This window comes from Sminthopsis crassicaudata, chromosome 3 (genome assembly GCF_048593235.1).
Source record: "Sminthopsis crassicaudata isolate SCR6 chromosome 3, ASM4859323v1, whole genome shotgun sequence".
Classification (NCBI taxonomy): domain Eukaryota; kingdom Metazoa; phylum Chordata; class Mammalia; order Dasyuromorphia; family Dasyuridae; genus Sminthopsis; species Sminthopsis crassicaudata.
In genome coordinates, this window is record NC_133619.1 from 545,775,435 (window position 1) to 545,792,922 (window position 17,488).

The following is a 17,488-nucleotide window of genomic DNA, read 5'->3' on the forward strand; positions in this document are numbered from 1 at the left end:
TAATAAATGCTTGTTGATTGATTAATCAATCCACAAATTAAAAATATAAATATGAATAACAATAGATTAATATGTCAATTAATATAGAAAATCATGATAAATTTTTAAACAAAAAGATAGCAAAATTAAAACTATGCTTTTAAGAAGATGAGAGTGGGGGCAGCTAGATGGCATAGTGGATAGAGAACCAGCCCTGAAGTCAGAAGGACATGATTTCAAATTTGGTCTCAGACACTTAATACTTCCTAACTGCGTAACCCTAGGCAAGTCACTTAACTCCAATTGCCTCAGCAAAAGAAGATCAGAGTGGCAGCAACTATTTAAGAGGGTTTGTAATGGGCTGAGACTGGAGCTCATCCTAGCTAGGATGCTACTCTCATCTCATACCCAGAAATTATACTATAGCTAGAAAAAAGTCTTAAAGAACATCCTTTTATTCAAACCCCTTATTTTACAATGGAGAAATTAAGGCACAGGAATAGGAAATCAATTGTTCAAAGTCACACAGCAAGTCAGTGGAAGAGCTTCTGGAGACTCAAAACTTTGGTTTCTTATCTCCCAAGCAAGTGAGTTTTCCACTAGATCTTACTGCTTAAGAAAAAAGTAAAGGGAGGGAGAGTCACTGAAGCAGGAATGGAAAAAAATGACTGGAAAGTTTACACAGATAGAAAGAACAGGAATTAATAAATGTGTTCAGGGGAGTAGGGTTAAGGGAGAAAAGGAACCCTCCCAAAAATTAGCACAAGAAAACATGGTTACTAATAATGAAAGGAGAAGGCAGGAGTTCTTCCTCCCAAAGCAAAAGATAAGGGGACTAAATCCAGGCATATTTTCTCACACACAAAAAGAGGGTGTGGCAGCCTGTAAAATATAGTAATAAACAATGGGGTGAACAAAAGGGGATGACATCACTCCAAGATGTGAAACTTTTTACCAATTAAAGAGAAAGCTGATATTTTTCTGAGATTCATTCCGCAACATACATCTGACTACTTCAACCCAGACTGAAATTTCATAGCAAAATTAAAATAAGTTAGTAAGTATGGGCAAGTTACCTACTCTCATGGCAGCCGTGGAAAAGCCTGAGAAATGGTCCACTTATTGAGGCAGCTCAGTGGGATAGTGGATAGAGGGCCTAGAATTAAGAAGACCTGAGTTCAAAGGAGGTCTCAGATACAAATTTGGACACATCACTTAAATTCTGTTTGCCTCAGTTCTCTCATTTATTAAAAAAATAATAATAATAATAACAATAATAATAATAGACCCTACTTCCCAGGATAGTTGTGAGGACCAAATGAGAAAATACTGCTTGTTAGCTATAGATACTATATAATGACTAGCTATTATGGTGATATTAAAACAACAGCTGGGAAAGACTGCAGTTTTAGAACCTAGGACCAAATTCAGTGAAAATTCAAGCAGAGAGCATGATTGCTAGTGGTTTTTGACTTAACTTCTGTTTGCCTCAGTTCTCTCATTAGTTTAAAAAAAAAAAAAGATAATAATAATAGACCCTACTTCCCTGGGTAGTTGTGAGGACCAAATGAGATAATACTGCTTGTTAGCTATAGATACTACATAATGACTAGCTATTATGATGATGTTAGCATAGCAGCTGGGAAAGATCCTCCAGTTATAGAACCCAGATCAAATTCACTGAAAATTCAAGCAGAGAGCATGATTGCTAGTGGTTTTAGGCTTAACTTTCTATTTAGTTTTTTCCCCAAGGCCTTATGAAGTTAAATTTTCCTGAGTCCACCGGTGTGATGTCAGTGATAAGATATTGGCCTTTGGATAAAAGTTCATTTCACATTGAAGGACTTTGTATTGACAACTTAGTCCTCCTAATACTCACATCAGAAGGAAAAAGATGAAGTGATTTCTTCAGTTTGTATCTCTTAAAAAACTATTAGCGCTGACATACTACTCCTCCAAACTTGCCTATCCTGTCCCTTTTATGTTGGCTCATGAATTAGTCATTGGTGTCCACTAATTTTTTTCCTTACATTGTCCTGTTATCACAAGAATGCCTACGAAGTATGTGGTTGTGCAGATTGTGCCTTGCTCTCACTACATGACAATTATATCTTTTACCCCCTCAACACATATTTGTTTTCAGTTGGTTCCAAATACAAAATATCAAGCTTGGCTCTAAAGGCACTTGTACATGTTTTATAAGCCCCATTCATCCTTGGAAATTGAAACATTGAATCATGAGACAGAATTTAGGCAGAAGGGTTTTATCCTCCACATAATTTCTTTTTTTAAAAGCTAGCCACATGCAATAATCAAATCACTCTTTAGGAATATACCTACAATGTGGCAGATGCTGTATTGGGAGCTAGGTTAGAAAAACAAAATTGAGCCAATCAGTTTCTGCCTTCAAAGAGCTTACATTCTATAAAAGAAAATATGACTAAATATAATTATATACAAAATACATACAAGGTAATTAATTACAGGGGAACAAGGTACACTAGAAGCTGGAAGGAAATAAGAAAAGTCTTCAGGTAAAGGTTGAGCGGAGTCTGGAAGAAAATAAGGGATTCAAAGAGTTAGTGGTAAAGAGGGGAGGTGCCTTTTAAGCACAGAACATTCAGTGCCAAGGCAGAGCGCCTTAAGAGGAAATATCATGTATGAGGGGCAGTCTGGCCTGACCCATAGAATGTGAAAAGAGAAGAAATATATAACAATGCTTGTAAACTAAGATTACAAAGAGCTCAGAAAGCCAAACATCATTGTTTATACTTGATTCTAGAGACAATGAGAGACTTTGGAGTTTACTAAAGGAGTAATGTGGTCAGACTTGCACTTTAGGAAAATCACTTTAGCAGCTATGCACAGGGTGGATTGGAATGAGGAGCGATGAGGCAAGGAGGCTAATTATTGCAATAATTTAGATGAGAGATGATTAGGGGCTGAATAAGGGTGGTGGCTGATTGAGAAAAGAAAGTAGATGCAAGAGATTTGGTTGAGGTAAAAACAAAAAGATTTGGTGACTGAATAGGGAGTACCTTCCCAACATTTCCGAGCTCTATGTGTTCTAAGATTATATAAATGTAATTAAAGAGAATTGAAAAAGTTCAGCTTTCTTTGGCATTTAACACATGGGAATCTATATGAGTCATCAGACCTGACTAAAGGTTTTGATAAATAAAGCTATTATAAAATGAATATTCAAATGCACTGAAATTATAACACTCTCATTTGGCATGTTCCTAGATAAGTAGATATTCTAGTTAGTAGAATGTTTTCATATGCATCTTACGCTAGATTACTAGTTTTCAAAAAATTAGAACACAGAAGGTTCCTGCCATCCTTTCCCAAGCCATTCTCACTAGTTATTAGAAACAAGTAAAAACCTTGGTATCATACATAAATACTCACAGAGTCTCAGGGTTGGGAGGAGTTTCACTGATCAACTACTCCTATACATATATATATATATATATATACACACACACATACCATATGCCCAATAAGTTTTTATACATTCTTCAGTGAGGAGGAATACTTCTGAAGAAAATCCATTCTATTTGGGACAACTCTAATTGTCCTATTTTAGCCTAGGTCCCAGGGCAACCACCACCTAATAATCATAGCACAACTCCCCCTTGACATCCACAGATTGGGAAGACCCTTCTGAGGACCCAGAAATCCAGACATCTTTCTTTGCTCAATGACTAAGATGTTCACACACACACACACACAAACACACACAGTCTCTCTGTTTCTCCCTTTCTCCCCTTCTCTTCTGTAATCTCAATTTATTCCTCATACTTTTTATCTCTCTCTCCCTTTCTTTCCTTCTGCCTCTCCTTCTCTCCCCCTCTTCTCCTCTCTTTCTGTCCCCCTCACTTCTGTTCCCCCTTCTCCTTCTCTTTCTCTCTCTCCATTTCTGTCTGTGTCTCTGTCTCTGTGTCTCTTCTCTCTCTATCTCTCTCCTCTCTGTCTCACTGTCTCCTATCTCTGTTTCTGTTTGTGTCTTTTTGTCTGTCTGTATGTCTTTCTGTCTCTCTCTCCTTTCTGTCTCTGTCTCTCTGTCTCTCTCTTTCTCTCTTAATCTCTCTCTTCCTCCTCAACACAGAAAAGCAAGGTTGCTCTGACCACTGCATGCTTCTTGGGAAAAGTTTCTCAGGGTAACAGGTTCTAGATAGGTAGTAAATGGAAAAATCAAAATTCAAACCTACATGCTCTTTCACCCCAGAATTATTTCCATGTTAACCATACCTTTATTACCAGAATAAAATCCTCTAGAAAAACTAGGATGGGCTAGTTAAGAATCAATAATTAGAAAATCTCTCTGCCACAGGGCTAGACTAGACGAATGACAATCATTTCAACACTAAAATTATATTTTTCATACTTGTAATATGCCAGTTGGTGACTCAGAAATTTGTTATACCTGGAACTCAGAGATATGAATGTGAATTTTTTTCATTCTATTGTTGAACCTGAAGTTCAAATATATAGAAATGTAACACTGATGAAACAATAGAATGCAGTGACTACTTTTACTGTTCATGCTCAAAAGCTTCAAAGCTATTTTTCCCTCTTAAACTGGGAGAGTAGTCACAATAACTTACATTTATCTCTTCAAGGATTCCAATAAGCTATGCAGTAAGACCACCTCGAAGACAAAGAATTCATCACTTCATGGATTCTTAAATAACTTCTCAAACACTAAAAAAAAAAAAAAAATCACATTTGCCAGCAAAAGTTCCCAATCTGCAAACTCTAGTCAAGAGTACTCACATCAAACTTTGCAGCCTCAATCAAATAATCCCTGGAAACATTAAACTCCATACACACACACACACACACATACACACACACACACATACACACACACACACACACACACACACACATACACTCTAGAAACATTTATTAGCCACATAACATATTTCACACACTTTTTTGCCTCTCCCAAATCCCTATGTAGTTTAAAAGGGACCCCCTGCTCTCACCTTAAAAGAATCTGGCTCATGAATCAGTCCCACAGCCACCTGCAAGCAGCTGCAGCAGATGCTGTCAGCCCTGCAAAAGCCACTGAAGAAAATAAGGGAGTATTCATAAAGTGATACAGATTTTCTCAAGGATTTTTTTTTTTTTAATCCTCTTCTAAACAAAGAGAAGGCCTTCCCAGGAATTGGCTGCCCCTCCCCTGTGGGTATGCTAGAGACAGAATTTTCTGACCTTCTATACATACAAAGAGGATGTTCTATTCTTATTGCCTCAGTATCTCACTGGATTAGAGATATAAGGAAAAGGAGGGAGGGATAAGGCTTCAAGATACTTATGGCATTGGCCGCAGGGTTCCACACACAAAATTGCATGTTTCATCATGCTCTTTAAAAACTAATCCAATAATCACAAATGAGAGTTTGCTTTATTTTTTTTTAATGATAGCTATTTTATAAATGCAATCATTCAAAAAAAAAATTCCCTAATTTCAAGGACACATGGCCAGTTTAAGTGACAGAGCTGGGACAATAACTGGCTCTCTTAGCCTCTAATCCTATGCTTTCTGGAGAGAGTGCCCAGCATTCTCCTTAGTTAGGGAGTCATGGGTGGGGCTGAACAATGCCTCTAAGGTATTGTTGGCAGCTTAGACACAGGAAGGAAAGAGGAAGGAGGAAGAGAAGACAGAGAAAAGGAATGAGGAAACAAAGGAAAAGATTGGGGGTGGAGAAATGGATGAAAAAAAAAGAAAGGAAAAAAAGGCCCTATCACTGAAGAGGTAGTCACATCAATAATTGTCTTAATGCCTCCTACTCCTGGGCACTTCACCAAGGAAACAAGTACGAATTTTTTGTGTGTTGATAATGGAAGAGGGATAACTAGAAAGCAGTTCCTCTGAGAGGGAAAAAAAAGATCTGGGGGTTTTAGTGGCCTACATATCAATATGAGTTAACACTATAATATGAGAGTCAAAGAAAAAAAAAAATTAAGCAATCTTAAAATACAATAAAGATGCATGGGTATCCAGCATTGAAGTATGAGTCCTAATATAGTCAACTATGACTAGACCACAGTTGGGAGTTTTATGCTCCATTTTGAGAAACACATTTTAGGAAGAACATTCCTTCCTTAAAGAGAAAGTCAAAAGGAGGGTGATCAGGGTGGTAAAAGGCCTCCTCTTTGTACTATAAAACAACTGGTTTCTAAGAATTAGGAATGTTTTCTCTGAAAGGTAGTAAATTCTGGTTCTTTTATAGGAACAAGATGACTTCTTTCAACAGCCTAATCAAATTCAATTAAATACATTTTCACTAATTCCTACTAATTCAGGTCATCATAATGGGAGAAGTTAAACGATTATATAAAGTCCAATCCTTGTCTTAATGACCCTAAATTTACAGTAAAATGGGCAGAGCATGGCATTAGGGTAGGTACAAATGACTAACCCAAAATAAAATATAAGAAGAATATTAGAGGTATATAAAATTAATAAAGGTTTTTGGAAAAGGGAGCATCAGGATTAATTTTACTCAGGATATGACATTTGAACTGAGTACTGGAAAACAGGATTTCAAGAGGCTATTGAATGAGATGAGATGAGATCTTTCAAGACAGTTGTGAAAATCGAGTAAGGCTTCATCTACTTCAGAGTTTGAGTAGGTGTGAAGGACTTTGAAGACTGAGTCAAGGGCATACTTAAGTCCCCTTCCTACTATGCTCCCATGACATCATTTACTCCCTATTTCAGTCAAATATGGGCAACTATGTATTTATTGGTCAAGTTCAATGTCTTGGGTAGTTCCAGCATTTAGAATGTAAGACCCTCAGGCAATGAGGATGACAGTCAGTGGTGGGAGGGGGTATTTCCGTTAAGGATTAAAAGTGTTAACAATGCCCCAAAAGGTGCTTCCTCCTTTCCATAGCCTGCTCCAGAAGTGGGACACCCTTCTCTTGAGAATGTATAATAAACTTTGCTTTGCTCTAGAGATCTCTCCATTTTTTTTTTTTTATTAAATGGTGACCCCCCCTCACCATTTCAGAACCACATACTAGGATAGGGGAAGCCTATATTCAAGGGAGGGGGAAGTGTGACAAAGACAAAGAACTGGAAGTATATGGGATTTGTTCATGGGGCAAGTATAAAAGTCCAGTTTGATAGGACAATAGAACATGAGATTCAAATAGAAGATCAATAGAAAAGAATATTTGAATAAAATACTTATTAGTAGGGAGGAGACCACTGAAACTATATTAGTACAAAAGGTTATCAGAAAGGTTAAGAATGGAAGAGAGTTTGAGAGATGGAGAAAAGCTAAGAAGTAGTTCTCAGATTTTGATTCAATGTCCCTTTATATTCTTGAATATTATTGAGAACTTCAAAGACCCTTTGCTTATGTAGGTCATATCTATAGGCATTGTGTTAGAAATGAAAACTAACATATTAAAAATATTAATTCATTTAAAGATAATAATAACAAATTACATATTAAAAGGTCTTCCACAACAAAAACATTTAATGAGAAAAGTGGAATATTTTACATGTTTTTGCAAATCTCTTTAATTTCTAGCTTAATAAAAGAAAGGGGATTCTCAAAAAAGAAAAAAAGTTAGGAATGTTTAACCAAGAAAATAGAAGACATAAAAGGTACTACACTGACAAATCTTGGTCCTGAAAAACACATCATCATCATAACCAACATTTCTTAAGCACCCACTATGTGCCAGTACTGGGCTAAACACTTAACAAGTATTTATTTTTTAAATTTTCTCCTCATATTCACTAAGGAAGGGATTCATATTACTATCCTCATTTTGCAGCTAAGGAAAATGAGACCAATAGTTTAAATATCTTCCCCAGAGTCACACAGCTGGAACTATCTGAAGCCAATTTTGAATTTAGGTCTTCCTGACTCCTGACCCAACACTGTTTATTAATGATGCTCCCTAGATATTTCCCTATTCTCGGATTCTCCCCTCTCCGGGAAGGCTGGGTGGGGGAAATGCTAAATATACTGCTTATCAGTTGTGGTTGTTTTGTTTAGCTATTTTTTCTTATAATGGAAGTTTCCATTGGAGATGAGAGGAGGGAATATCAGGAGGCAAATAGTATCAAAAACAAGAGAAATTTAAGTGAAATCAGCTACGTTAGGAAGTAGTAGTTTGCCCCTTACTTAAAAAAAAAAAAAAAAAAAAAAAAAAAAAAAAAAAAAGATAGGCTGATGATTTTAGAAAGGCCTGGGAAAATTTACATGAACTGATGCTGAGTAAAACAAACTGAACCAGGAAAACATTGTACACAGCAATAGCAAGACAGTGCAATGATCAACTCTGATAGACTTGATTGTTTTTAGCAGTTCAGTGATTCAATACAATCCTGATAAACTTTAGATGAAAAATGCCATTCACATCCAGAGAGAGAACCATGGAGACTGAATGTAAATTAACACATGCTATACTTACTTTTTATTCCTTGTGATTTTTCCCTTTTGTTCTGATTGTTTTCTCCCAACATGATGCATTAAAAAATGTGTATTTCAGAATTTTAGCAAAGTCGCAGGATACAAAATAAATCCACATAAATCCTCAGGATTTTTATACATTACCAACACAATCCAACAGCAAGAGATACAAAGAGAAATTCCATTCAAAAAAACAGTCGATAGTATCAAATATTTGGGAATATATCTACCAAAGGAGAGTCAGGAATTATATGAGCAAAATTACAAAACACTTGCCACAAAAATAAAGTCAGATTTAAATAATTGGAAAGACATTCAATGTTCTTGGATAGGCCGAGCGAATATAATAAAGATGACAATACTCCCCAAACTAATCTATTTATTTAGTGCTATACCAATCAGACTCCCAAGAAACTATTTTAATGACCTAGAAAAAATAACAACAAAATTCATATGGAAGAATAAAAGGTCGAGAATTGCAAGGGAACTAATGAAAAAAAAGTCAGAGGAAGGTGGTCTAAGTGTACCTGATTTAAAGCTATATTATAAAGCAACAGTCACCAAAACCATTTGGTATTGGCTAAGAAATAGACTAGTTGATCAGTGGCATAGGTTAGGTTCACAGGACAAGATAGTGAATAAAAATAGCAATCTAATCTTTGACAAACCCAAAGATCCCAAATTTTGGGATAAAAATTCATTATTTGACAAAAACTGCTGGGAAAACTGGAAATTAGTATGGCAGAAACTAGGCATGGACCCACATTTAACACCACATACTAAGATTAGATCAAAATGGGTCCAAGATTTAGGCATAAAGAACGAAATCATAAATAAATTGGAGGAACATGGGATGGTTCACCTCTCAGACTTGTGGAGGAGGAAGGAGTTTGTGTCCAAGGGAGAACTAGAGACCATTATTGATCACAAAATAGAACATTTTGATTACACCAAATTAAAAAGTTTCTGCACAAACAAAACTAATGCAAACAAGATTAGAAGGGAAGTAACAAATTGGGAAAAAATTTTTACAGTTAAAGGTTCTGATAAAGGCCTCATCTCCAAAATATACAGAGAATTGACTTTAATCTATAAGAAATCAAGCCATTCTCCAATTGATAAATGGTCAAAGGATATGAACAGACAATTTTCAGATGATGAAATTAAAACTATTTCCACTCATATGAAAGAGTGTTCCAAATCACTATTGATCAGAGAAATGCAAATTAAGACAACTCTAAGGTATCATTACACACCTGTCAGATTGGCTAAGATGACAGGAACAAATAACGATGAATGTTGGAGGGGCTGTGGGAAAACTGGGACACTGATGCATTGTTGGTGGAGTTGTGAAAGAATCCAACCATTCTGGAGAGCAATCTGGAATTATGCCCAAAAAGTTATCAAAATGTGCATACCCTTTGACCCAGCCATACTACTACTGGGCTTATACCCCAAGGAACTACTAGAGAAGGGAAAGGGTCCTGTATGTGCCAAAATGTTTGTGGCAGCCCTTTTCATAGTGGCTAGAAGCTGGAAGATGAATGGATGTCCATCAATTGGAGAATGGTTGGGTAAACTATGGTATATGAATGTTATGGAATATTATTGTTCTATAAGAAATGACCAACAGGAGAAATATAGAGAGGCTTGGAGAGACTTACATCAACTGATGCTGAGTGAAACGAGCAGAACCAGAAGATCATTATACACTTCAACAATGATACTGTACGAGGATGTATGCTGATGGAAGTGGATTTCTTCAACATAGAGAAGAGCTAATCCAATTCCAATTGATTAATGATGGAAAGAACCAGCTACATCCAGAAAAGGAACAATGGGAAATGAATGTAAACTGTTATTTTTACCTTCTGAATCCAATTCTTCCTGTGCAACAAAAAAATTCGGTTCTACACACATATATTGTATCTAAATTATACTGTAATATATTTAACATATATAAGACTGCTTGCCATCTGGGGGAGGGGTTTGGGGGAGGAAGGGAAAAAATCTGAATAGAAGTAAGTGCAAGGGATAATGTTATAAAAAAATTACCCATGCATATGTATTGTCAAAAAATGTTATAATTATAAAATAAAATAAAAATAAATTTAAAAAAAAAATGTGTATTTAAAAGGTAAATATACATGTGTAACTAAAATAGAGAAAATAAAAATATAAAATAAATAGAGTAATAGAAAGGCTAATGTGTTAAGTAACAAAAAAAAAAAAAAAAAAAAAAAAAAAACAACTTTAGGAGAGAACTTTTAATGCTTGAATTAAATTTCCCAGACCTTTCAGTGTTTTACCCTCACATTTTTAAGACTTCTGTATGAATGAGGCCGAAGAAATAGTTGTGGGGCCCATAACCATTCCCTTCTTTCCACCATTGTCACTGACAGACTTAGTTGTCATTCATCAGGCTAGTCAGAGTCACCTTTAAGTGTCTATCATACCAGTACTGGCTTATAATACTTTCAGTTCATTGTCAAAAAGAAAGGATTCAGGAATGCTAGCAGATGCTAGCCACTGCAGCTGCATCATTATAGAAAGCCTCCTGCTAGTTATCTAAGGAAGACTACTTTCTGGCTACTAAATTGTGTCATTTTTGCCACTCCCAGTGCTCTGGGGGATAAGGGAAAAGGAAAGCCTTTGAATTGAACACTGAATACCTCAAAATGCTCTAGTGTGGTTAAGAGCTTAGCCTTACCCAAATCCTATGTCTTTTTGTCTTTATGGCATATCCATCCTCCTCTTTATTAACACCCTCTTCCTCTTACTAACTTCCTACTCTGTCTTAAAAAAAAAGTGAGTCTCAAAATATCTAGCAACTTTTTCTCTTCTTCCACTATCAGCAAACAATGGGTCTCTTAAGACCCTATCATAGAACCATGGCTCCTATCCAGGTTATGGAACAATGCTAATGGATGGCAGAAATACTCAATACATATTTTTCTTCTTTTTTCCTCTATCAAAGAAAAAAATATTCAGGATGGGAATAGAACTAAATTAGTTAACAAGATATTGGAAAGCCAAGTAGGACAGAAGTAAAAAAAAAATCTATTTAGAAATCTATTTAGTCAAAACTCTGGAGCTAGAGTCAGGAAGTTGTTATTGATCAGTTGTTTCAGTCATGATCCTCTTAGCAAAGATACTAAGAGGAGTGTTTTGCCATTTCTTTTTCCAGATCACTTTATAGATGAAGAAGCTGAGGCAAACAGGGTTAAGGGACTTGCCCAAGATCACAGAATTAGTAAGTATCTGACATCAGATTTGACTTCAGGGGGAGCACTCAATCCACTGGGCTACCTAGATGGTCTGCTTATTCCATAAAAGGAACTGAACCAGATTCGAATTGACTTTTTCATTACAAATGAAACCAGAAGGCATAGACCAATTGCAAATAAATAGAAGGAAGAATAGAAGGGTCCCACAAAAGAGTAGGACCCAACACTACTCCAAAAAATTTCACCAACATTTTCTGAGATTAAAAGAAGTTTAACTCCTCTTTCTTTTGATTTCATCATATGTAAAACATGGGACTAGCAGCAACCGTTGGCTAACCACATGATTAAGACAAGACACAGCATTAATTTATTAGTCTTCATTTGTGAAAATGATGCTATTCATCTTATTACCATAAGTTCTTATAAGACCTGAATTAGCCATCCATGCTGTCTCATTACTTATGGCCATTAGTGCACACCTTCACAACTACTGGTTGGTTAAGAACTTATTCCAGAGATAGCAGTATAGTTCAGAAGGACAATAACAGGATTTGGAGTCAGAGAAATGTGATCTGAACCTTGGCTCTGGTATTTACTTTCTATGTAATCCTAACTTAGTCTCTTAATTGCTTTGTTTCTCTACTGGAGTTGAACCAGATGAGAGGTTTAAACCAGATTATCTCCAAATGTGATTGCTGGAACTAGCTCCTGCCAACTAGAGAGAAGCAAATATTAAATTTTCAGTATAAGTATTTACAATTCAAAATCAGCAAATGGCTATAAATCAAGGCTTAATTGATTGTTTTGTTGATTGTTTAAACTTAAGAAGTGACAGGGGAAATGTTAATAATTAAATGTAATGTTAATAATTCAGATTAAAGTGTTATAATTACATCTTTCTCCCCCATAAAGGCTATCATTAAATATCCGCCAGTATGCCCTTGCCTCCAAATCTATGATTTTGTGATTTATGGGCAGAAAAGTGATTTCATATTAGAATCAAATCTATAATCTCAAGTCTGTAATATGCCTAAAATAACTTTGATTGGCTATTTTCATTATATATTACATATATGAAAGTGTGATTATAGTCAAGAAATAGGTGTCCATGTGTGGCTTGTGAAATTAGTCTTATTAACTGCTAGTCAAATCTCATAAGATAATATTCAAAGATAAGAGGTGTCATAAAATAAAATGACAATATTAGTGTGTCACCACTCCTAATACCAGGAAAGCCAGCTTAAAATACAGGAGTTTCATTTCTATAACAGGAGATAAAGCTGTACCAAAACTGTAATTACCTAGAAAGCTTGGCTCTAGAATACCAGAAAGACTGGTTCATAAGAATTTATGCCTTCATTATTAAAGAGAAACAAAAGACATGAGTAATTCAACCCAAATAACTTTGAGTTGACTGGCAATCACTGAAAGACAGACTAAAGTTGCTGATCAATTAAATTAAAAGTAAATGCTGAGAATATGGAAATTCTCATATGCCATTTCTTTGGTTTCTACAATACCGGATTCTTCAGTGGAGTAAGATTTAAAGGAATAACTATCCACAGGCATTGTTTAAATTTTCTAACTTAATAAGTGCCATGCATCAATAAAAAGCAGTTGTAACAGGGTCAAGGCTCCTCATATCCCATATAAAATATACTTAAATCTATTTTGATTAGTTGAAGAACATATAGGTGAGAACAAAAAAGAAGAGGGAATAGTCTTCAGCCCATGCCTAATCAGGATCATCTGAAGTAAATGAAGCTATTTAACTTAAAGAAGAGAAGGATCAGGAAAGGCACATAAGTTGTCAGCAGGTACTTAAAAGACTGTCATAGGAATTTAGTTCCAGAAGACAGAACTAGAATAAATGAATATAAGTTGAAAGGAAGAAAATTAAAGTTTGATGTAAGGAAAAACTTGCTTACAATTAGAATTATCCAAAAATGGAACATTCTGCCCCAGGAAGTAGTTCATTCCTTCTCACTGAAGGGTCTAAGTAAAGGTCAAATGGCCATTTGTTGGGTATGTTGTAACAAGGATTCTCTTTTTCAGCATGGATCATCACACTATATGACATCAGGGATCCCTTCCAATCGAAAAATTCGGGCACTCTTCCAAGCTGCATTATTTCCCTTATAAAATAAGGACTTCTTCAATTTAAGAGTACACTTCACTATCTGTCCTTCCTCCTTAATGTGCTCTCTTAATTATTATGTCTGTAAATATTTATGTTCATCGTACACAAATTACTTTAATTATTTCCAACAGTGTCTGGTGTAAATTCTTATGATAATAGACCACAGAGCAGAATGTTCATGGATTTCTTCCTCCCACCAGGAAAAAGTACAAAAACTGCTGATTATTCTCAGAGGAAGCAAACAATTCCTTATAGACCTTTGGGATACTTATTGACCCTGACTATATTTCTGCTTTGAGACCAGAAATCATGTCTAATTTTGACCACATACCCCAAGCATTCTTTAAATGCTCAATAAAATATCTGCAGACTGAACGAAGGCATACTAGCTATTTTCAATCAGAGAATATGGCCTTTTCTCAATATGGCTCCTTTGGGCCTGGCAATAACACTGAAGAGAAGAAATGCAACAAAATGTCCTTATAAAGTAGTATAAGAGCATACATTTAAAACTGGAAAGTAATTCAGAGAGCATCAGATCCAAATCCCTTATTTTAAACATTAAGAAAATGAAATCCTTCTTAAAAAGTAAAGTATCTAAATTCAAAGAGATACATGGCCATCAGAATTCAAATCTAAATGCAGTGTACCTGCCAATGCACCACACTGACAAATATATTTTAAAGAGACAGTTTAAAAGTTCTGTGCCTTTTTATATAGTGATGTACATTGTCATGCTGGACAATTATACCATGGTGTTAAAATCAAATAGAAATACATCTCTGAAGCTTCATTCATATTGCATTAGAAAACCTCAAATTATCACTATCTGTGTTATACTGTATTTTCATTTATTTTGTTATATATTTCTCTATTACATGGTAATCTAGTTTGGCTCACATTTGGATATGGGCCTTGTTTGACAGCTCTGATATATAACACCTTTGTCATTTGTAATAGGAGGAAAAGCTACCAGGCTACCCCTCAGTGACTCTTCTAGTTACTGCTTTAAAAGCCTTGAAACTGTCCTGGAGATGTGATTAGCTCAGGGAACTAAAAAAGGTAATGACATAGGTTCTTGGTGTTCTAATTATAAAAACTAAGCCACAAATTATCACCTGGATCCTCCTCAGCCTTCTTACCAGTAGCATGAGCAGAACAAGCTACTGAAAACTGTGCTCAGCAGAATCAATGCTCTAACTTAATGAAGTATCCTCCCCCTGATACAGGTAAGTAAAACTTCTTTTTGCTAACAGTTGGATGGGCTACATAAGTGGCTCATTTAATTTTAGCCTTAATTGAGCTACCAGACTAAGCTGAGAAACCCTGGCTTACTATAGTCACAATACATGGAAAACTTGGATCACCATACATTTAGAACAGGGTTCTACTAAGTTAAGAGACAGCTGTTGTAAAGAAATAAATGAAAACCACAAACGGAAAGAATTCCAAATATAAAAGATCTAAAGAGCTTCTTCAGGATATTCCAAATAATTCATTATGAGAGACCATTCCAATCAAAATGCATCTATTAAGCATCTACTAGGTTCCAGACAGTCTGTAAATTCTAATACAGAGATAAACTAGTCACATAGAAGCAAGCACAGTGCTTTAAACCCAAGAGTTCAATAAATGTACTGATTATTAAATCAAACAAAGAATAGACATGCTAGTTACCAGAGCCTCACAATTCAAAGAAAATTTGTTATAGAGAACAGAAATGTGCCAAATTACCCATTATACTTTTTGAATGATTCAGACAGCTATAAAATCTTAAATGCAAAAGAAAATTACCTTTTTTTTTCATAGCATGACAGATTTAAAGGGAACTTCCCTAACAATGTCTATCATTGTGTAGGCACTTAATAAATACTGGCTGGTTGATTGAGGCATTAATTAACAAATTTCAGAAGTTATCTAGTCCAACAGCAACCATATATGATTTAGAAAACCACAGATTAACATTATCTAACTTGTATTATATTTTTTAATTTATTTTGTTATTTCTCAGTTACATTTTAATCTAGTTCTAGCTAGCATGGGGAATTTTGTAGGCTTCCCTGAATCTGACACTTCTGATCTAGTGCCCCTCACTGCACAGACAGATAAAGTACTTTCAAAGAACATGAGTAAAACATACCTTGAATCCTTAATATAAAAGGTTGTATTCCAAGTCATGCAAGAAGCAGTCTTGTCCAGGGCATAACAACGGCTATGAATGGCAAATATGCAAACATGGTAAAAATTTATGGGACCCTTTCTCAGAATAACGTTGTTAAGTGCATAAAATAAAATACAGTGCTTGCAAAGAAAACCAAAGGCTATTCAGTTATTAAGTAGCTATTCTGGCCAGGCACTGTGCTAAGCAGTTTAAAAAAAAATGATAAAAGCTAGTCTCTGCTTTCAAGGACCTCACAGTCTAAAGAGGAAGGCAACCTGCCAACAATTGTGGGATCTTTCCTCTTCCACATTCACAGATTTAATTCTAAGAGGTCTATGGATCCCTAGTTAAGAACTCCTCTATAGAGGTTATTTTCCATGGCAAACTAGTCTCAGTATCTTCCTCACTTTTAAAACCAGAGGATTAAACTAAATGATCTCCTTTCGATCCTTATCTTTGATCCGAAAGAATGCCTCATATGTGTACTCAGCTGTGGAGAAAACTATATAGTGCTATTCATAAGGTTTATTCTGTTCTGCTCAAAGACATTCCAAAATGCTCTACAATTTTTAAAGGCAAAATTCTTTTAAAAAAAAGTTTAGATGGTCTAAGAATTGCAAGGCCTTTGAAAGAACCTTTAATAGCCTATGCATAACTTGTAGACTAATGGTAAGCTTCAAAAAAGGTTGGAATGAATGACATAAATGTTTGGCTGCCAAGGTCACTATGTACCATGGAAGATGAGACCTTTTGGTCAAGAAAAGAACATCATGAAGTTCTTACACAGACACTTAGGCCTGGATTTTTTTTTTTTTATCTTTTTTCTCACTTATAGGAAATGATCCAGAAAGGCTGTCGGATAATTTAAAAACTAAAACCATGAAGTAAAAACAAAAGCAAACCTTTGTGCAGTAATATGTCAAGTTTCCCTCTAGAAAGATAAATCAATCAATAAAAAAGCATTCATTAAAGTATTTGTATTTATGACAGGCATGACATGCATAAAGACAAATGGAAAAATAAGTAGCTTCAAAGCCAAGGAAATCTTTGTTCAAGTAAGTCCTGCTTCAGAAAAATACTGGATGTGTCATCCTGGTCATTCAATGGACCAGTCACTGAATTTAGTGTTCCAGGTCAAGTATTCTTATTCTTTGTTCTTCGCCAAGTGTTCTTGAACTTTTTCCACTCAGGACCCTGGCTATATAGCTAAGTAAAATAAATATTTTATTCAGAATAATACCCTGATAGAAGTCAGTGGAAAGAGAACTGGACTAATCAATTACATCTGTTCCTAGAAAAAGAAGGGTTCCCCTTTACAATGGAATCAATGATATTGCTAAAATTGACAATGACTTTAGGAGTACTAAGATACTTATATATATATATATAATATATATAAACATTTACTAATAATAAATCATAATTTTGTGATTTTCACATTCAATTATGAGACTTTGTATATAGTCACAAACCATTGTTTAAGCAATTCTACCACTGGGCAACTCTAAGACTATCAATTTGCAGAGAAGTGGGA

The 17,488-nt window shown here is 35.3% G+C and overlaps 1 protein-coding gene across 6 annotated transcripts in view; it reads right to left on the reverse strand.

The window, feature by feature from the left end:
• AMOTL1 (angiomotin like 1) overlaps nt 1-17,488 on the reverse strand; it is a 241,743-nt gene that overhangs the window by 137,903 nt on the left and 86,352 nt on the right. Inside the window, exon 1 of one of the 6 annotated variants that reach the window (XM_074304489.1) lies at nt 1,056-1,080. The exons of the other annotated variants lie outside the window; for them this stretch is intronic. Within the exon in view, the coding sequence (XP_074160590.1) occupies nt 1,056-1,065 (10 nt within the window). The 5' untranslated portion in view covers nt 1,066-1,080. Of the gene's footprint in view, nt 1-1,055; nt 1,081-17,488 lie in introns of those variants that run through there. 6 annotated transcript variants of the gene reach the window in all.